The 22351-nt window shown below is 35.8% G+C and overlaps 2 protein-coding genes across 2 annotated transcripts; both read left to right on the top strand.

Moving 5' to 3' along the window:
• The first annotated feature begins 1994 nt into the window (after positions 1-1994).
• On the top strand, positions 1995-6528 carry LOC139148762 (uncharacterized). Its single transcript, XM_070720221.1, has 4 exons — positions 1995-2150; positions 3038-3568; positions 4431-4522; positions 4908-6528. The coding sequence occupies exons 1-4, from the start codon at positions 2092-2094 to the stop codon at positions 5012-5014; spliced, it is 789 nt and encodes a 262-aa protein (XP_070576322.1). The 5' UTR covers positions 1995-2091; the 3' UTR covers positions 5015-6528.
• Positions 6529-10669: 4141 nt separating this feature from the next.
• On the top strand, positions 10670-21282 carry LOC139148231 (acid-sensing ion channel 1A-like). The gene is made up of 11 exons (XM_070719544.1): positions 10670-11056; positions 11982-12152; positions 13099-13311; positions 13920-14041; positions 14392-14570; positions 16524-16680; positions 16889-16945; positions 18668-18836; positions 19060-19593; positions 20130-20221; positions 20542-21282. Exons 1-11 carry the CDS (start codon positions 10857-10859, stop codon positions 20646-20648), a joined length of 2001 nt encoding a protein of 666 aa, XP_070575645.1. The 5' UTR covers positions 10670-10856; the 3' UTR covers positions 20649-21282.
• The last annotated feature ends 1069 nt before the right edge of the window (positions 21283-22351 follow it).

The raw sequence follows: 22351 nt of genomic DNA, 5'->3' as shown, positions 1-22351 counted from the left end.
TATTATACTGTTACAGTAATACTTTATATTTATCGAAGAAAATTTGAACTTATTTTTGTATCACACTTTTATTGCCACAAATGTGATGTAAATCCTATATTTACAAGCAAGCAATAAAAATATTGTTATTAATAATAATATTATTATTATAATACTTAGGCATAAGAAAATAAGGATAGCTGAAACAAAATGGCAAAGCATCCATAATAAAGTATTATTAAACATAATGTAATGATTTCCCTTTTCTTTTCTTTTCTTTAAAAACATCATGGTTTTTGTTGTTTACATTACTCGGTGTTAAATAACATCTGAATAAATAAATAATACAACATTTATCCAAGAGAAGTATCTGATGAGGAGATTGAGAAAAACAAGGAGTCACCTATTTTGGAAAAAATTACTATTGTGTGGATCCTATGACATCCCTTCGTTTTTTTACTTCATTGCTCGCCAGAAGTCCATTTAGTGCTGACCCGTCACTGTCTAAGGGCAGGGCTAATCATCCTTTTGTCTTTCTTTGGCTTAGGTAATGAAACTTTCTGCTCACCGCAGGTTCTCGACCGTTGCTATTTTGATAAAATGGGTAAGGCAGTTGAATTTTTATTCAAGGGCAATGGACCCAGCACGGCGTACTTTGCTGAAAATCACTTTTTTGCAAACATTCATCCAGTTTTCATTGATTTGTTAACCCAAGATTAAAATGTTGGTTTGGTTCACCTTTTAGCTTGTCAAGCAGTCGCAAGTTGCGTGATAAAAATGTTAATTTATGCAAACATATGCAAATAACCATATTTCTTGGCTTATCTTTTCTCCTAATGTCTGGATTTCCAAAATAATTTAACTCCACTCTGGCTGGGTCAAATTTTGTGAAATTTTCAAACTATGTTCTTTAAATACTGTATAAAAACAACTATTTTGTTTGGTTTTTACATTGTGAATAACGGGCATTTTAATTTTGCTAATTATGATTTAAATCACTTATTTGATTGTCAGTCTTTAAACTCATGCCATTTTAGAATGAGGATACATAAGGGAAAATAAAATTGTCGTTTTTTTTCTACATATACTCTTGTTTCAAGTAATAGATTACATTTCAGAAAAAAGTATCAAGTTTGTTACTTAAATTATCTTGTTATCACTAATATCAAAATTGTGTTTTTCCAAAAATACACTCCTTTATCCTTCGAGTAAACTATTGCTACCATTGTAAACTTTAGATTCTCTGCTTTTTGAAAATATACAGTATGAGAGGGTTTCCTTGTCATCTTAGATGAGAAAAAATCCGTTGAAAAACAACTTTTTTCGCAATATGCAGCCCCACCTTAAAGTATTTACAACTTTCAAAAATCGCACAATCTTAAAACTGAATCGCAAGATTTTAAAAGTTCAAAGACCGGTCTTTATAGTGCATTTCTTGGCGGGCAATTTATCAGCTTTATCTATAAATAAATTGATCAACAAGATGAACGTTTCAATGGAAACCAAAGCCTAGCAAGTACATACCAAATTTCAACAAGAGCTAATGTGATAAAACAGACGTTGAGGACTGCTCAATTCAGGCAATACCTATCCCTGCACACTGTTTAACAAACATTGGATAGGGAAGTTGCACAAAATAGATATATTTTATATTTTTATGGACAAACAAAGATACACCATCATGAACATCACTGCACGTCGTTCATCGTATGCCGTTATGTTATGGAAGCCTTGACCAATATAGTGAGTAATTACAAAGTAGCGTAGCACTCTACACAGTGCCGCCAGAAAAGCAGGTACAACCGTAGACTCTCTCACAGCCCCATGTCCGCTACGCAGCTCTATCCTCGACCATATGGTGATGCGCCCTCAGCGGTCTTTCTAGCAAACGAGACTCATCGGTTATAGCGTAGCGGAACTTGTGATTGCAATGATTTTATTCTCCGATGTGGCATTTTATCATCGACGGCACAGGTTCACTTCTTTGTTCACACATATTTTGCAGATGAATTTGCGTTGCTGAACGATCCTTGTAACTGCAAGGAACCGTGTACACAGATCCAGTATGCAACAAAACTATCCTACAGCAGGTACCCTTCCAAAGGTTATACCATGTGGAATATTCAAGGGGCGGAATGGCCATGTAACAGGGCGGTTGGGCACAAATATATGTAAGCAAATCATTCATTCAATATCCGTAATGTATGCAAAGAAGATTCCATTTTGCCAAGCCAAAAGGGCAATTTGTTAAGTGGTAATTTATTACTTGTATATTTTCGTTCAATCGAAACTTTTTAAAGTCTCCTAAGAGTATGAGATGAATCCATCACAAAATTGGATATTTTGATATTTTAGGATTGTTCTCTCTACTTCATTGTACCAATGTGTTATTTACACTGGCCTTCATTCCTCTAGTACTGTTTTTCACCTGCCTAATTTTAAGCTAATGTTTGTGATATTAGTGATAAACTAAAGTTTCCTTCTTTTTATGAATGGATTTACTTCAAAGTAACGACAAATTTTATTTGTAATTTTACTGTATGTATGTATGTATGTATGTATGTATGTATGTATGTATGTATGTATGTATGTATGTATGTATGTATGTATGTATGTATGTATGCATGCATGCATGCATGCATGCATGCATGTATGTATGTATGTATGTATGTATGTATGTATGTATGTATTATATGCACGTGCGCGAGTGTATTTGTGTGCATATATGTGCATGTATCAGGTATATGTTTCCATCATGTCGGTATGTATAATGCTGTCATGGTGCAGTGTATGTAATTTTCTTTGTGGAAATACGTCTCTTTTGTTTGTTTTTCTCGGTAAAGTGCTTCCACTTACATGCTGACGAAGTTTGCTTTTATCGAATGTCCGAGAAATAATAGTCATCTGCACTTTACTTCTTCGTCGGAATGATTGATTTCAAAAATAAATTGAATTTGATGTGATGACAACGAACAATATTTCATTCCTTTCTCTGCCTTATGGAATCGCCATTTCTGAATTATTTTAACGATATGCACTCATGTATTTATCACTGCAGGCTTGAATCAGATGACGCTTTTCATGAAGCGATGTCAGTTGTCAACTCATTTATCAAGGAACGGTATTACAATATCACCTTCAACGGAGAAACTGTAAATGAATTTTACCCCTCGACAAGCTTTCATGACACAATGGCTGACAAATTGGTATCGAAAGTCTTCACAGACACATCCGAGGCAATCTTTTACGTCTTGAATATGAACATTTTGAAGAGGCGCCAAGGGGAGGACGACGGCATAAATTCGCCGCTGTATTTCGGCACAAAGACGCTACTTGCATCATTTTTCATGGATTACAAAATAGCGTACTGGCAACCAATGGTGACAATAATGGAGCAAGAATTCCTGATAAATGATCTATCCCAGTCTACCGCCCATAACATCACAACGACCCTGCTTACTCAATACTACATTCCACTTTATGAAGAGTTTTTTGATGTTACATATGTAGAAGTGAGAGAACTGCGCGACGCAAGAATCTTTACAGCCGACGATTCAGATCTACGAGATGTTTGTCAGGATTTTACCCTGTAAGTAAACAACTTTCGGTGACACCTTCATTATATTATTTTGTTGCAGGAAGCCAATGTTTCATTAGTGATGCTTGTTAACATAAAATTGGATAGCAAGGTGCGATGCACGACGACCAATTAATAAATAGAAAATTTCCAGATACTAAGTTAAATGCAATTAAACGTAAATACATAGATACGAAGATATATAGATATGTACATAGTTAAATACACATAGTACATAAACACATACATAGATACATAGATACATAGATACATAAATACATACATACATATATACATACATAGAAAAATAGTAGTTAGATATGTAAACAGAAATGGAGATAGACAAACAGGCAGACAGACAAATAGACATATAGATAGATTGAATGATAGATAGATACATAGATATATCATAGATACATAGATAGATAGATAGATACATACATAGATACATTGATACATACATAGATATATAGATATATACATAGATACATACATAGATACATACGTATACATAGATATGTACATAGAGACATACATAGAGACATACATACATACATACATACATACATACATACATACATACATACATACATACATACATACATACATACATACATACATACATAGATACATACGTATACATAGATATGTACATAGAGACATACATAGAGACATACATACATACATACATACATACATACATGCATGCATACATGCATGCATGCATGCATGCATGCATGCATACATACATACATACATACATACATACATACATACATACATACATACATACATACATACATACATACATACATGCAGAATGTTGATTAGCGACTAATTACACAATTTAAAAATATATTTATCTTTTCCGCAGAGCGAATTTAGCCCAAGTTACAATATTTTTTGAAGACTTGAAAGAAGAGAGGGTTGTACAGCAAAAAGGATACCAATCATTCAACTTTATTTGTAAGTAAACACAGAATCAAGTAGCAATAAAAATTCAAAAAACATTTGTGGTTTCGACAAAGCCACATCTACCGCGGGAAATGGAGAAAAATGTCTGCTCATTAGATAAGACTACCGGTGGAGTCCACCGAGGCGAGAGTTTTGGGAGAGGAGTGTGGTCAAGGCCCACAATAAGACATCGTGTGCATGATAAAAAAGGAGTTAGATGGGGGCGCTGGAGACTGAACGAAAAAGCCGAGAATCTATCAACCTTGGCAAAAAATAATTGAAGTTTTTCTTCGAAAAACCAGTCTCAATTTTTTATATAAAAATGTAATGGAAAATGGAGGTAAAGTTGCAGATACTGAAATTTTGTTGTTAACATTTTTCCCTAACATCTTCTCAGGTGACATTGGCGGATCACTGGGTTTGTTCTTCGGAGCAAGTATGGTAACATTCCTTGAAATCATCGATTTCTTCATCGTACAATTCTGGGTAAAATTCCGGGCTTAGAGAGTGTTTACCCAGGACGCCGCCGCGATAAACACTTGGCAAGACCATACATCGACGTCTTACAGCTACATCAAACAGGATTTAAACTTTCATATTTGCATTGACATTTAATATTTTGACAGGTACTTTACATATTCGACAGGGCATTTGCCAATTACTTTAAACATACCTTAAAATCGCATTGTCCTTTAGTTCACAGGGGATGTGTTATCAAATTTTATTCATAAAATTAGTAGTATCAGATGTCACATGATTTTAATTGACGAGTTAAAGAAAGTGAAATGTTCTGATGTATTTTAAGGGGCCGTGGATAATTAAAACATGTGCACGGTAAACGAAACTAAGTACGTTTGTCCTCAACCCCTCCCCCTCCCCTAAACGAAAGTTTGGAAGTGTGAAAATCCAACCAAGCCTCATTCTGTATGTGCCCCGCCTACCCCCTCTAAAATCAATCTCTCTTCAATGCCAACTCAACAATGACGTAACCAACAGAATGCATGAAAACACAGTGTATCCAAAATGATAATTACGATATCTTACGGTGCCGCACTGGCCTGGTACATGGTACACGCCAAACAATATAGATCTATTTTGCGATACAGAAAAACGTGTTGCGAGATGTTGCGATAGGAAAACTTGTAATGCGATTTTTTCCCCCTAAACACAGAAGTTGCGTTTACCGTGCGCGTCTTTTAATTATTCATGGCCCCTAACTTCTTCGTTATCGTGTTTACTTTCAATACTCAGCTTAGTTATTGAGACTTAGAAAAATGCATCGAGGCCGTTTAAACAGCCTATCTTTCTGATACAGGTCTCCAATGAGCAGAACAGTACAGCAGGATGAATGTGTCGCATGTTTGTTAAGTCAATTTATCTGGAGATCGTTTTTTGAGGTACACGAAACAAAAATATGCAGGTGACCATACCCCAATATTTTGCACATTTACTCAGGTCAATGAGGCGTCAGCTACTATCAATCTTCGGGACAGTTTTTTTCTGATTTTATTTGCCAAAACTGCGGTGACCAAAATGCTGGGAATACCAAAGGTGTTCTCCTTACAGTGGGTTATATCCATCGGTTAGCCTTTTTTATGTGGAGGAACAATCCACATTTTTAATGACGAGCAATAATGGCACTAAGATACAACAGTCAATAGGAAGAATCAACATTTCTTTGGGTTTTAATTTTCCTGCCTCATTAATGTGTTCTGATATTCTATCGCTTTGCTGTTTCTTCTCGATTGATGCATATCATTATATAATTTCATTTTGTTCTCTATTAATATTGGCTACATATTTTTGTCACTGGGATAACGAATGCTTGAGTTTTAGAAACGTGTACATGTTTCCACTGAGTTTAAGAATTATATTTACCAGAAAATCTTCACGAGAATGATATTCAACTAAGCTGTGCAAATGGCTTGTCATGTAAATGAAACGAATAATAAACGGTTACTGTAGCAGAAACGCCTGTCACGTCGACTGCTGTCGACTTTGTTAGTGAAAGTAGTTTATTCTCAACCTTGTATTAACATTATATTTAATATATTAATAAATTCATGTTGTTATACTGGCTTGTTTCTGTGCTGCTTTATATCTGTAGGTTTTGAAAATGTTTCTTGTGAAGGCATCCTTGTCGAATTGACTTGTTACAGTTTAATAACGAAACAAGAACGTAATTGCAAGCTAATTATCTGCTGTCATCATAAGGAATATTGATCGTCATGGTACCATTGCTATATTTTTCGATTTGGTGCATGGAACCAAAAAGGAAATCTTAGTCACTATATCGGGTGAATGTCCATAAGGAGAGTGCTGTAATATTGAACGACTCTATTTTAAGATCGCTATTGCTAAAATTCTTGATTTAATAATTTTTAAAGACCAGAGACGGCGAACTCTCTCCATTTTCCTTCTTGTGTGGTTTTAAAAATTCAGGCCGGTAAATCAGCGTGAGGATCAATATAATACGTTGTGACTTCAGAGACATCATAGACGTCAAGTACGTTATGGAGTAGACTGAAAACAAACACAGCGTGTGAAAATCACGGGTAAAAAATCAAATGTCGAGGCGTTATACTGCTACTAGGTTAATGGTGCTATAATTGTAATTGTAATTGTAATTGTGCAAAATGTTTTAGTATTATGGATTTAACTGAAGAGCAACTCTTAATACTGCCAGAAATCATCTGTACGAATGATGATCTCGCTTGTTACTGGTTGCATTAACATGTAGGATAGCAGCCCAGTCCTCATATTGTGTAGATGTGAATCTTTCTAGTGATGAAGATATAGTTTTTTGGCACCAAGCCAAATGGTTCTCTTATTTTTCCCTTAAAAAGTAAAGACATAAGTCGGTGCATCTCTTTCGAAATCAAGGATAAAAATTAATGGTCTTCTCGGAAATTGTTTAATCCTTGAGAAACAAATTGCTAAACATTTGCCGATAAAACTTAACATAAAAGATAACAGATTTTTTTTCTTTAAAGTTCCTTCTTTATTTATTCCCAGTGGAAAAAAAGTTTACATCACAGAATGTATGTACGACAGTTTCTCAAAATCTGGTGGCTACACACTTAAACTATAGCAGAAAAAAAGATGAAACTAAATCAAATTCCTTCGTTGTAATTCACATTGCAATAATTGTCTCAGATGTGACTTTTTTGTTTCTGTACAATGAAATTTGTGTATTGTCCATTTTGCTACTAACACAATTAAGTTGAGTTTGCTATTCAAGTTTCTATTAACATCTACTCCACACACTTTATTTTGCCATGATAAATGTATCAATATATTATATAAGTCCTGAAACACTTCTTTTTCTATCGTTTTCCATATATCTCTAGCAATAATACATTCAAAATAACGATGTTGAGTTGTATCATGCAAATAACAAAACTTACAAAGAGAGTTTTCCCTTAGTTTCCAAAGGTGCAATTTTACATTATTAATGCATTTGTTGTGCAAAAATTTCCAATGAAATGCACACACTTTATTTTCAGACGTAAGTTTGTTAGCAAGTATCCAGATATCTTGCCAATTAGCCACCTGTTTGAACTCTCTTCGCCAATTCATTATACAGGCTGGTTGCGAAAATTGACATAGCAAAAGTTTGTACACATCTTTAGTTTTCAGTTTCTGTAGTTCTACCTTCTTTTTGTCAGTTACAATATATTCTACCTTACGTATCAATCTTGAAAAAAGTTTAAACTTAGCATTCCACAAAATTACCTTTGCATCACTGTGAACCTGCTCTTCATGTTGTGGAATAGAGTTCCACGATTCTAATACATGCTGATAAAATAAAGGCAACCTCGATTGCAAAGCTTCTGATGAAATTAAATCTCTAGACAAAAAATCTCTTAACATCGAAAAATCTGATGAGGGTTCCAATAAATAGCAAGGGTAGTTTTTCCAGCATGCATCACTTTCACTTATTAAACGTGAAATCCACATAAATTTCAGCGCTTTTACCTTTAAACAAAAAAGGCATGTCGCATCCACCATCACATAGTGGCCCAGCGAGTACATTTCTTTTTATTTTACCAATACCTTTTGTAATGAATTCATATATTAATCGGTCAACGTTTTGAATTACATACTCTGGAACTGCTATCATTGATGCTAAATAAGTTACCTGAGAAATTCCAAGTGCGTTAACTATAAGCACTTTACCGTGAATAGTTAAATCCCTCATTCCCCAAGACTTCAAAATATTCTCGAATTTTTCAAGCTTTGAATCCCAATTCAAATGCTCGCATTTTTGTCGGTCATATCCAAACAAACCTCCTAAAGCTTTAATCGGCTGGTCAGTCCACTTCAGACCAGCAACCGATTTCGCACATTTTCTTTTGAATCTTTCTTAATCAACCATACACCCTCTGTTTTTTTTCTTTATTTACTTTCAAACAAGACGTTTTCTCGAAGTCATCCATAATTTCCAACGCTTTTACAATCGAATTTTCGTCTTTTACAAATACGTTAGTGTCATCAGCTAATTGGGCTATTTTTGCAATACTCCTGCCACAACTTATACATGATCATCACAATGACGCACTTTGCATGCCAAAACTTCAACACATTCAAGTATTGCATAGTGTATATCTACCAATTTGCCCTGAGGACAGCAATATATCTAAGCTGCCCTCAGGGCAGACATGAATTTCCTATCCGATCTGCCAATCTTCGCTGAAGGCAGCGAGATATCTGAGCTGCCCTCAGGGTAGACATACAGTTCCTCAGTGACGTCATTGAATGTTGTGCACAGGTTTACTCCGCCCTGAGCTGCCCTGAGGGCAGCGCTGCCCTCAGGTCATTTTTCAGTTGCAATTTCTGCCGTCGCTGGTATACCATACTCGCGATATACCACGTTTGGCACACGTGCGAGCTTTCGGTGAGAGAAAAACCCTTTTTCGACTTGCCATGCCAGAATTTTAATATACTGTTATGATATAATAGCAGTAAATCACACACAGCAACAGTATACAATTCGGTTTTCACCAGTTCGCTTCATATATGCACGAGCTATCGCTAGTGCATATGTGTTGTCATCTGGTCTAAATCTCGTGGTAGATCTCCGTCGGGTGTTCTTTATTGCTTTAGTGGTTATCGACAAAATTTCCTGATATGCATTATAATGGAATTTCGAAGTCATATGTTATCTTAATATTATTCAGCTTTATACATTATAAATAATAATAATAATAATAATAATAATAATAATAATAAAGATTTATAATGCTCCTATTCTCACTGAGCTCTAGGCGCAGTAATGTCATGTCTCAGGTGTCTTTAAATTTCATGAGGAAGGTCCGCTCTGTATAACTCTCTTATATTTAATTGCTTCTGTTGGTGACAATGATGCTTATACTATCAATGCAACTAATTTTACCGTAGCCAACAAGTCAGACGACATTATTTGAAGTGCTTTAAGTAAATATATAACTCTGACGGCAGTGGCAAACTGTAAACCCTGATGGTGTTGAAAAAGAGACGATACTTAAAATGTTCTTGACGTCATGCGTTGCCCGTATTATGTTAGGTTTCTGTTAGTTATCTCTGATTAAGGTCAACCCTAGAAATGGCAACGCTTTTAGTTGTAACGTGTCCCGATATTGAATTTTTTAAAAATTGCTCTCATACTCTATGCAATTCCCTTTCGAAATCAATAAAAATTATTGAGCACCTTGGAAATTTTAGTTATCCAGAAACAATTTGCTAAACATTTGCCAATACTTGAACATTAAAATAGCCACTAGGAAATTTAAAATTTCGATGTGTGCAAAAAGCTGGTTAAAACTTTATTTAAAAATAAGTACATGGGATTTCACATAGAACATACAGGTTGTAGACCAAAATAATATTGTAAAAGTTAGAGAGTCCGAATATCTGTCCCGGGGTGCATTAAGCCTTTCATATATCTTATAAAAATTATCAGATAGACTTTGCACAAGCCAAATTTGTCTCTGTTACAAACCAGATACAAGGTTTATCAACATGCACGCAACAAAGCAATAACAGTGAGTAAATTAAAATGTGCATAAATGTATTTCAGGCGAAAGGCGGCTCTACAGCTATTCTCATGTTTTGCTGACCCGTATCATTTATCAAGGTACATGTATAATGTATTTAGTGACGTATTATCCGGTTTTTTCGGAGCCGTTAACGTTCCTTTGTGAACGTCAGGAAAACAGACATATTGACGGCTTCATTTAGTAAAAAGGGAATCGAGCGAACTGGTCTGTGCATTGTGACACCAACACAAACGATACATTGGTCGTTGCGATCTGGGATCACAAGAAGGAGACAAGATTTGAATGATGCACCCGTTGTTACAGTACCAATGGATAATCTAGGCTTTGAAACAAGTATATCAATTGATGGGCAACAACCGAATGGTCAATTTAATGCGTACGAAAGCCACCACAACAGACATGACGATAACAATATCGCTAACACCGGGGTTTTTAAGACATTCACTCAAGAAGCTTGTCTTCCCGGGATCAAATTAATCGGCGACACGAGTGCTTCATTCGGAAGAAGGTGAGTTGCTCATAAAGAGCGCTCTCTTTCTTTTTATCACATCAACGTCAGTTAAGTCAGGAGGAAGGCGTACCATCATGTGAAGGCGCTCTTTGCCCAGATCACATGAAGCCGCTTGCTTACAGAGATAAATAATCAGTTGGTGTTTCCAAATGGCAAGGCTTTTGCGCCATTCGTTCAGTTCTGAACGATTTGTTGACGAGCACGTTTTGTAGGTAAAGCAGTTGTTTTGAGTAATGTTCTATCGTTGTCCGTTGCAAAGTCTTTGCCTATCCAGCCTCTTTGTAGCACCACTGTCAGGGATATGAATCAGTACTATACGATAGATTCATTGTCCGTCGTCATTCATATGTGCATGGAGACAGATACCTCCATGATATGTGCTATAGTTCTGTTGCAGTGCACTCTCACCTTATCACTTTTTTTTTCTGAATTGGCTCATTTCAGTTTCTCAACCTTTGCAAAATATTTAGGATCACCGGGTTCTTCATTATGACACAACTGTTGCCCAAAGTCAATAGTTAGGCAAATATCTATTGATTAAACAACGGCGAAATGTGAAAATGTGAGACTTCTGATTATGTTCATCATGCTAGAAATCTTACTGAAGACTAAACGTCAACAACAGTGGACGGACTGTAGCAAACAATATTTGAAAGTTCCTTGTTATACAATTGTTATTATACGTGCCAAAATAGTTCACTGACGTCAGTTCCTTGCGGTTCAAAATTAAAGAGAGTTACTTTCCAGTAATTAGATGCGACTAAATTGACAAAGCTTTGATAGATAGACTGTAATAGTTGCATTTTTGTTGAATAACGTATGCATCATCAACTTAATTCTCAATATTCAGATTGTTTTGTTTACGTATATTCTTGTATTGCCTTGTTGTTGAAACCACGTCATACTTTTTACACAATCTCAGGTTGTTCTGGTCAATAATTGTTCTTCTGGCGTTGTCTGGACTTCTGCACCAAGTTATCACCCTGATAATGTCATTCATGGAACGGCCAATCAACGCGAACATCAAGTTTGACGAACCAGACACAAGACCGGAATTCCCAGCAGTAACAATATGTAATAACAACATGTTTAGGTAAGGCAAGTTGAAGGTAAAAAGGCATCGTTTGGTCGTTTATTTGGCGAAAAGAATTTACATGTAATTTAACGAACTGATGAAACTGCAATTACCGTGTCAAGGTATAATGATGACGTCGCCCAATATCGCCTTATTCTGACGACGTTTACGGTAAACTGTCAGCCGTGAAATTCTACGGTTAACGTCGAGATATGCACGATAAACGTCATCAGTTCTGGCGTGTTCACGAATTACATTAGTATACATGTGCAACTTGTAAGCAAACAAAGTCAACAGCCAAAGTTTCTGCTGTCCGCCTGAGGGGCTATACTTTCAGGAACAAGATTACATGGTAACAAAATACAGTAATACTGTGATAACTCTTATAAAGTTGATTGATGTTTTTTCATGAAGCTCTTGTCATACAAGCCCTAGAAATGGATACGTCTCGCATCATTTGATTCCACCCGTCAATGAACATTCCATTACGCAAACCTTTTCTTGACAACTTGAATGGTCACGATACATCTTTTCCAGGGCATTTCATAGTATACCAGTTACGCTGATGTAAAATATACACGGTCACTCAACGGAAATCGATATTGCTTGGGATTTCAATGAGTCGGCGAATGAACTACAAACAATTCTTAGCGATGTCGCTGTTAACCTGAATCTTAATGGGATCAAAATCATTTGCTATTTGACACTATCATAAACTGTAATCTGGATTAAATATTGGCAAGCTTTTTAATTAAAGTCCACCATATTTTCATGAGTAACTTCAGCCAGGGTGCAATTAAATCCCTAAGTAGTGATGCTCTATTTGACACATGACAAACATCTTCAAAATCGAATTTCAACCATCTTATTTCATATTCGACTTTGAATTTCAAGATACAAAACTGGGCATTAATCCGTCGATTGTGTACGATGGTGGCAATAGGATCTTTCTGTGTCTTCACAGATTAGTGAACCTTACCAAGTTCTTAGGAGGGGCTTCTGTTTTTAACTTCCTGTGCCCTTACTTATATACATTGTTTTCATCGGATGGGGAAAGAATCCCCGAATTTACTGAATTTCGGATTCCGGATAACGAAAGCGCGAACTACGGAGAAGGCCAGACACAGCTAACGTTCATGGAACAAAGTGCTCATAGCGTGGAAGACATTGTTAGGAGGTAAGAAACAACTAACAGGAAAAGTGGTTCAGGATCGTGATACTATTGCTATTTAAGTTCGACTGCCTTTTAACAAGTATTAGGGTAGAGTTTTAAGAACTCCTGGTCGACTCTTTTTGGCCATAGTTCTTCAAAAAAAGTGTTTGTAAGCAAATGACACATCTTGCATAAAAGGATGACAGTTTTCTTTAAATACTTCATACTGATATTCCTAATGGAAACCGAAATGAGACGATAATTTGTCGGCTGTAAATAGTGTTATGAATTTGTGAAGACAATTAAACGATGGGAACGATTTTTTAACAATTGCATCAGGTAGAAAGTGTTATATTAGCTTCAAATGTTTCCATAGCCTTTATGGTACATTTCAATTGCAACAACCTTTTCGATCAAAATATAGACTTTGTTTGATAACAACTACCAAGTAGATGCTTAGATATCCTTTAAACTTCGTCGTTTTGCATTTTGTTCTGAAATAGTTTCAAAGTTTGTAAATTACTAATAAAGGAAGAGATCAAGCACTTTAAAATGTGGTTTGTTAATGAGCACCCGAAGAATAGACAAGATTTTATTATTATGTCAATATTATTATTTACCTAATGATATAGATGCTCCTTTGGAGGTGTTGCCTGCGGAGCTGACAACTTCACAAAAATAATTACAAACTACGGCATATGTTACACATTCAACTCTCATAAACAAGGATATGTCAATCAAGTTCGAAACGCGGGTAAGAATAAGAATCTGAACCCTAATTTTATGGTAGTGATTATGTTAAGATATAATGAGTTTACCTAAAAATATGTTGACATTTATGACTGTAGACAATGCTTAACCCAAGCTTTAATAGTGAATCTAAATTAAGTGTTTGAAATTATTTGATAAAATGTAAGAGGATGACTTACTTCCTGCCAAACATTTCCTGTTTAAGGCTTTAAGGTCAAAGGCAAAGAAACATTCGAAAGGTAGCGGTTAAATGAAATGTTGGTACAATAGTTTCAAGATGATATAAAGCCTAAGTGTATTGTGCAAGATCCGTTTCTTGAAATTTCTCACCACGACGTGCTCTTGTCTTTCCAGGTCAAAAATATGGACTGCAACTGCTCCTTTATGCTAATGAACGAGAGTACGTCGCACCACATACAAACGTAGGATTCCGTCTGATGGTCCATGGACAGGATGAAATACCAGATATTGCAAATCACGCTCTTGCAATATCACCTGGTTTGTCAACAACAATTGGATTAAAAACGATTCAGGTGAGACGTTCATATTATCTAGCTATACTGTGAACGAGCGTCATAAGCAACTGCGACCTGGAAATTTGACGACTCTATGATGATTCCGATTATTGTAGCATAATATGTATATCAGGCTACGCATACCTGTTAAGAGCACCTGATACAGTCAATTACTGTTCGTGAGTCAGGATGTCTCACTTACTATCACATGTTCGGGGACCTGATAGTTTTACCTAATTGATAATTTCACTAGTTTCTTTTGGTGATAAAGTCATAAATTTAGTAAATGTATGCTTTGAGATTGTCAAAAATATTTTTTTTTGGTTTCCCCTGACTTTCAAGGTTTCGTCACAGTGCCTTATCCTAAAAGCGTACGTGATTTGATGTAGAAATTATACATTATGAAAACTCGTTTCCGTCATAGCTCCAGGGTGTACACTAAATTTGACAAATGTTTTCTTACTAGGACTAGGACTGTTACAAAAGTTAACAACATTGCTTTGTACACATTTTTCCCTCTCAGGTAGCTTTTAATACTTGTGTCAAGACATTTTAATTCTGCTATCTAAATGTTCTGTTCATGTAAATTTCATTGTATGTCTCAAAATTTTTATTCTGTCAATTTTTCTTCTTTTTATTAGTTGATGTTTATTTTAAATTTAATTTGTATATTTGTAATTTACATATTATAATTTACATTTTTTAGGATCTGTTATTCAGCGAAAATAATCAATGATAAGTTTTTCCGACAAACCGCAAACAAAAATGTGTACTTAAGCTAAGAACTTAAAGGGGAAGTTCACCAAGGATGATTTTTACATATGTGCTAGCTTTGTGGTCACTTACCCCTGAAAAGCTATTTTCGCCATTTATAACTCGCAAGATTTTTTACAAAAACCGATAGAAATAGTACAGGAAGTTGCCCATGTAATTTGAATCATGGGAAAAAAGCGCCAAGCTTGGAGCTTGCATAATGTGATATGGAAGGGACCATTTTCTCATGGGTATGGCATTGTCCACTCACCCATGCTTAAACCAGGCTGTGCGTATTTACGTAACTTTTGTTTATACTGAGTATCCTTGCATAAACGATGATTCACTTATAATAAACTGTCCACTGTCAGATTTTGTGTTGCTGTTTACTACTGTGTTACTGTGAGTGGACAATGTGGGGGCCATACCCGTCCAAAGATGGTCCCTTCCATATCACATTATGCAAGCTCCAAGTTTGGAGCTTTTTTCCCATGATTCAAATTACATGGGCAACTTCCTGTACTATTTCTATCGGTTTTTGTAAAAAATCTTGCGAGTTATAAATGGTGAAAATAGTTTTTCCTGGGTAAATGACCACAGAGCTACAACATATGTAAAAATCATCCTTGGTGAACTTCCCCTGAGAACTTAAGCATCTTGTAGAAGAATAAATAGCATTCCAAGTGTCGAAAACATGTATTCCGATTACACGATCAAGAAATCATTCGTATATTTTTCACAATATTATAACACTTCCGAAAAAAGCAGTCACAAATAAAGCACTTTTCATTTGATTATTTTTTGAAACAAATCTTTCGGTAGGATTTTTCGTTTTAATTGTTGTCATAAAAATTCCGAAATTTAATGAAAACGTTGTCATGATCGATACACCGCGTCACACCTGCATTAAAGTGTCGTCAGTACAGCACTTTGAAGTTCGAGTTTTGTAATTAATTTACCTGAGAACTCTTATCACCTAGTCTCAGAGCGGCCTTTATATTACTCCGTGCATTGCCTAAATTGCTTGACTATTTCCTGTAGCTGCATTTTTTTAATCATCGCTTTTTTGTGAGGATGAGCATCCGACCCCGACTCTTTTTTTAATTTTTATACTTGGTTACTAAGGTTTATCCATCTTCACAGTAAAAATAAAACAGACTTTCTGGAGACATCACACCATGATTAAATTCACTCTTCAGTTTTCTTACACGTACACAGGTTTCTAATCTCGGCTTCCCATATGGGCACTGTGTAGAGGACGTTAAGAATAACTTAAAGTACTTCGACGGCGCATATTCTTTGTCCAAGTGCTGGATGGAATGTGAAACAGACTATGCAGTGGAAAAGTGTGGTTGCAGATATTACTATATGCCAGGTACTATATTTTCAAATTAATATATTTTTAGCGACGTCCATTCTTATCTTACTAGCTATTGCTTTGTATCTGATAAATACTTACAATCGAAGAGAAATGAATTTAATGAAGTGTTTTAGACGCATTATGGAAAAATTATGCATACAGAATGCAATGCAACTCTAAGTCGGAAAGGATACGTTAATCAAATATCTTACCTTTGATACAGGCAACGTGTCTTTCTGTTCTCCTCCTGAATCGCAGAACTGTTACTTCGGTGCAATGGGTAAGCCTTCAACAATTTCTTATAATATTTCTAGTGACATATCGTGTGGTTTTGCAATGACTTCGGGACTCCCCTCCGTAGCATCTTAGGACGTTTTATTAATCCCCGCCAGACAAAGTCTGGAACAGGGACTTTCGGATTTGGTCTGCAGTCTACTAAATGTTGTTGATATTTTTAATCATTCGCATCAAACGAAATGTATCAGGACTATTAATATGATAAACTATAATCCCAAGGATTTTTCTTCTTTTGGAAATCGAGAGCAAATTCCACGGGGATTTAAAGCATTTTACCGATCGTCACATGACAAGTAGAATTCAAGTGACTTTTATTTCTGACTGTCCTTTGTGTCCATGACACAATTCTTTGTTGTGGTTTATGGATCCAGTATATGATGGCGGTACGGTAATTTGACAAGCAATTGAATGTTAATATTCGTGTCTGCGTTTAGAGACTAGCTCCGGACACTTATTGGGAAGGCTATGTTACGACAGAAAAAGTCGCCTTTAAAAAGATAAATTTATTAAAACTAATAACGAAACCTAAGGGGGGATTAAGTAGAAATACAAAGAAATACAAAAATCGCTACTTAACTTAGCTGGGACGGTACAAAACTTCGGAATTACGGTCTCCAGGGAGGTGAGTTCAGACACATACTGATGAGTCATTCCTCTGGTGACAGGCTTGATGTACGTCTGAACCGTGCAAAGTTCACGAAGCAAATCCAGCGTATGTGTGAAGGTATTGAAACATCCCATATATTCTAACTAAAATTCTGTACCGTCCCGTATTTAAACTAGGACGCTCGAGACAACACAAGAACAATCTAGAATTGCTATTGATATGGTAACTAATATGCTAAAAATATATTCACTCTCAGAAACATGACCTTCTAGAAAGTTCTAGACTTGAGTTACTCAAGTCAATGTCATGGACGAGAATGACCTTCATAACACCTTTAATATATTCATTGATGATGTGTAGCTTTTCAGCCAGGCACAGATTACATTTCTTTATAGGGGTTGATTACGCAGCTGCATTGGATAAGATCGACTTCTCATTTGATATGTCTTTCATCTATATTATCCATAATATTTCGATAATTATGTACTATAAGCATGTTGTGAATAGCTGAAAGAAAGTAAATCCCTGAAATATCTTAGTTTGAAGGTATTCTCTGTCAAACAGACATAGTACGTTTTATTACCATAGTGTGTCAGCACATCAGTTTTGTAAACATTACTATTGGCTTGACAATACCCTGAAAGAAAACATGATTCCGTCGTCGCGTGACAAATGCAGGGGTTAAGTGTCTTCCTTTTTAATGCAATCCAGCGAACGCCCAATTAAAAGATGTCGGTACCAATAACTCACTACCTAATGGAGCAATAAGGTGTAAATTGCCTTGCTTAAGGGCACAACAGCGTGCTTGAGTCTCAAACTCACTATCCTCGGACAGTGACTTCGTTACTTTGGACCTATCGGATCTCGAAGACACCATACTCCGACAGCGAGTGTGTTACTCTAGACCTACCGGGTCTCAAACTCGCAATCCTCCGCTAGTGACTGCGTACATGTACACCGACCACTGCCCCAGGTTATCAGTGAATGGTTTATTGTTTGTTCAAATCCAGCATTGTTACAACTGGCTTTTAGTGCTGTTAAGAGGCGCTGCACAAAAAGGACAGTGCAATGATAAAATTTTTATAATCGTATTTACAGACGAGTTCGCTTTGAAGGCTGACATTTGTAATCATTGTGAAGAACCATGTATGAATACCAAATATGATACTAAGATGTCTTACGACAGCTACCCATCTTCTGTGTACGCGACTCTTTTGGCATTTAGGACAAAATGGCCCTGTGATGAATCACTTGAATTTTATATTAAGTAAGTATTAAACGGAGGCACACACAAAGCAATGACCTAATTTTCAATATTACATTCACTGACTCTTTTAATGAAGTAAGTATTATTGTCATGATCACAGCTGCCTTCTTTTCGATTGCATTGAATTTTTTCCGGAAATCGTTGTATTCAACAAAAGTGGAAAATGGAGAACGTCACATAATCTTCAGGAATTAAAAAACAATTAACTTGTTATTTTTGTCAGTTCACGCTCCTTGCAAGAGAGAAGAGGAATTGAAGCTGATTTTAGGACCTACATAGACGAAGCGTACTACAGAACCAAACCAAACGGCCAGAATATATCTGATTTTCTACCTGACGCAGAGTTCCACGTCTTGATGGTTACTAAACTTGTCGAGCGAGTGTTCACAGACATAGCTACAGATCTCCGAAAAGAGTTGTTTTTACATACTTTGGCGTTTATAATAATGAACGAGACAGACGGCCTGAACTCTGAATTCTACAACAAAATAAAAGACAGTCTCATCGAAAAGTACATGAACATCTCAGTGAGACCTTGGATCGATATAAAAATTGAACTGAGGGGACTGTTTGCGAATCAAAACCTAACTTCAGAGATCGCTGACTCTATGATAACCAGTCTCTTTCAAGATTATTATCTGCCACTGTTTGAAGATACATTCCCTTTCATCTATACAAAAGTCAAGGATCTTAGAGATGGCAAGATAACTGGACTATTAGAAGAAGGAATCGGAGAGATATGCAGAAATTATATGCAGTTATGTTTTTCCCATTTTTTTTCTTATTACACTATAATGTCGGTGCATAAAAGACGTTACTTTGTAAATGCACATACTTTGTAAGATCAAGCTACATTACGATGTAACACTTTGTATTTTGTTCGCTAGATGATAAATAGTGGGAAAGTAAAAGTTTCACATGGACGTTTTGGTTAGGTTTCCATGTGTGCCAAGAAGTCATAAATACTTTGAAGTGGAAAGTTAGCCGAGTGGACAAGAACTAAATTTAAGTAAAGGTGATAATAGCAAAACACATAAATTTGCTATCAATAATATTTGCAAATTATCTCTCGCTCTGTAGGTTATTAAATGTGTCATTTACATAATATCACCTTTCATCAACCGTTGACGTGATCTTCGATTTCATTTATTCTACATGAAAAAGTTCCCGAACATCGTGGTTACCATTAGAAATTTTGAATCCTACTGAGGCGAGGTTCCCTTTATTAAATGTAGTTCTTGTAGTGAACATTATGGAACAATCATTGTAATATTGCTATTCCCCTTTTAACAGGAGAAACCTGGCAAAAGTTACCATTTACTTCGAGGACTTGAAAATCAACAGTATCATACAGCAGCCGGAATATCACTCTTCCAATCTTATCTGTAAGTATGTGGTTTTTATACGCATTTCGTATAATCACTCATGGGGCTAGATGACGCTTTTTAAAAAATATTTCGTAAATCCCAGATTTATAGTGACATTTGATATAAGTGCTACATATTTTGCGTCTGGTTGAATACAAATTATAATTACGAAGTCTCGCTAAATACCTCTGTTTACATTCCTCGTATTTCTAACTTAACTTGCCTGACTTCTTCGAATATCTGTTTATCTATATCGAAACAAAGCATTTAAAGAGGCGTCACGTTATTTAAACGGTATAAGATTATGATATGCTAATTTAAAATCAATTTTTTTCCAGGTGACATCGGCGGATCACTGGGTTTGTTTTTCGGAGCAAGTATGGTAACATTTCTTGAAATCGTAGATTTCTTCATCGTACAACTCTGCAAGAGGGGAAACAAATAAATTTGCACATCGTGTTAAGCCAATCTACCTTTGATACATGGACCCTTCTTAGCGAAACATTTCGTCGAAATATTTCCCAGTTAGTCCTCAGTATTTGTTAGAATATCAATTGTTTGTAATGTTATATTGGTCATCCCCCAAGCCATAACCTGAGTTTAATTAGTCGAAAACGTTTTTAAGTTCATTCTCCTCCGTGACCTTGAATTCATCTAGTCATGTTAAGAACTTCCTGGAAATTCAATTAGTCGTGTTTACAACAAGTGAAGATATTTTAGAACAGTAATTATCATATCACTATAATTTCTACATTGTTTATATTTTCTAGATAGAATCATTGAGTATAAATAGGAGACGGCACAGTTTTTTAGCGACACTTTGGGATCACTTCTGCAGTGTTCATTTCAAAACTTTTCAAGAACTTTACAGCCACGCTGGATTAAACTGTTGATTTTGCATGGACTAACCTCAAGCCTGCAAGCCAAAGGATTTCTCCCTCATCATTCTGTCTGACTCTACTCTCTAGCTTTGTGTCGTCCCAGCTGAGATAAGTAGTAGCCTATAGACTTTTACAGTTTGCACCGTATCCCTTGACTTAGTGATTAGTTGTTCTTTTGTAATAAATTTTAGTTCAAAGAAAATCGCTGACTTCGCCTTTTTGTCAAATGTGACAGTAATATTTGTCATTCTGGTTAACTCATTGGCTAAGGGTTGATAAGGAATATGTTGGTTTGAAAGTATCGAAGATCTTGAACGTTAACCTTTTAGTAACATTATGAACAACGTACAAAAGAAATCAGGTTATTGTACTGCTATTGTGTTAATTTTCGATCGCAGGAACATGTCCATACTCAATGGTTTCAAGTTTTCAAATCGACTTCCGGGAATCTAATTGCTTCAAAAAGCTATTTGAAGCCGGCCTAAGAACCCGTTTGTTATATAATGTCCCCGGATGCATTCTACCATAACGCCAAGCTACATCTGTTATTTCATGTGATGCCGCTTAGTATTCACTGCATTTTATGCCTCCATGCACTCTGTACGGATATTAGGTTTGCCTCTTTTGAAGCGCCTTATTATATCTTTAATTCATAGGCAAAAAACAAACAAACTTTTCCTAAGTCCGATAAGCTTTGGCTCAACTACTTGTTTACACATTCTATCATTCGAAATCAGAACAATACAGAAAAATGAAAATCTACAAAGCGCGCGAAATCAGAGTCACTAACGGGGAATAACAACATATTAATCTGTAAAACATTAATTTGAAGCGATGTGTTTCTACAGTTTTGTTTGCTGATATCTGACCTATATACATATAAATAATATTTTTCTCTACATATGGTAAAATATCTTCACACAAGACTGGTAGCTCTAAATTCTGAATGCTGTAGCTAGCGACGTCCTGTTAATTTTGACAAAATTAGCACTGTTTATGTTTCAGCACATTTTTTGGAACAAATTTGTGTTCAAATATGTTATGTACTAGTTACTGTGTACCGCAAACAACGATTGATGTCGAGAAAGTTTTCAAGCACATAACTAGTAGACCATTACCACATAGGTAAACAAGTGCATGATGGTCTATGGCCCTTTCCCTATGGACATTCTAGGAAACATGAGGCAGAGATTATACAATCAGCGTCTTCTCTTTTATCAATTAATTCATTAACTAAACTTTATTTATTTTTGGTTGTTTATGTATG

This window comes from Ptychodera flava, chromosome 13, assembly GCF_041260155.1.
Source record: "Ptychodera flava strain L36383 chromosome 13, AS_Pfla_20210202, whole genome shotgun sequence".
NCBI lineage: Eukaryota > Metazoa > Hemichordata > Enteropneusta > Ptychoderidae > Ptychodera > Ptychodera flava.
This window is presented reverse-complemented; position numbering and strand designations above follow the sequence as displayed.

What these genes read in the sequence shown, in the direction of transcription:
- LOC139148762 (XM_070720221.1), top strand. Translation starts at nt 2,092, where the DNA reads ATGTGGAATATTCAAGGGGCGGAATGGCCATGTAACAGGGCGGTTGGG. An exon ending in GTTTGTCAGGATTTTACCCT is followed by an intron (nt 3,569 to 4,430) that starts GTAAGTAAACAA and finishes TCTTTTCCGCAG; the next exon opens with AGCGAATTTAGCCCAAGTTA. An exon ending in CCAATCATTCAACTTTATTT is followed by an intron (nt 4,523 to 4,907) that starts GTAAGTAAACAC and finishes ACATCTTCTCAG; the next exon opens with GTGACATTGGCGGATCACTG.
- LOC139148231 (XM_070719544.1), top strand. Translation starts at nt 10,857, where the DNA reads ATGGATAATCTAGGCTTTGAAACAAGTATATCAATTGATGGGCAACAA. An exon ending in GTGGAAGACATTGTTAGGAG is followed by an intron (nt 13,312 to 13,919) that starts GTAAGAAACAAC and finishes CTAATGATATAG; the next exon opens with ATGCTCCTTTGGAGGTGTTG. An exon ending in TCACTCTTCCAATCTTATCT is followed by an intron (nt 20,222 to 20,541) that starts GTAAGTATGTGG and finishes ATTTTTTTCCAG; the next exon opens with GTGACATCGGCGGATCACTG.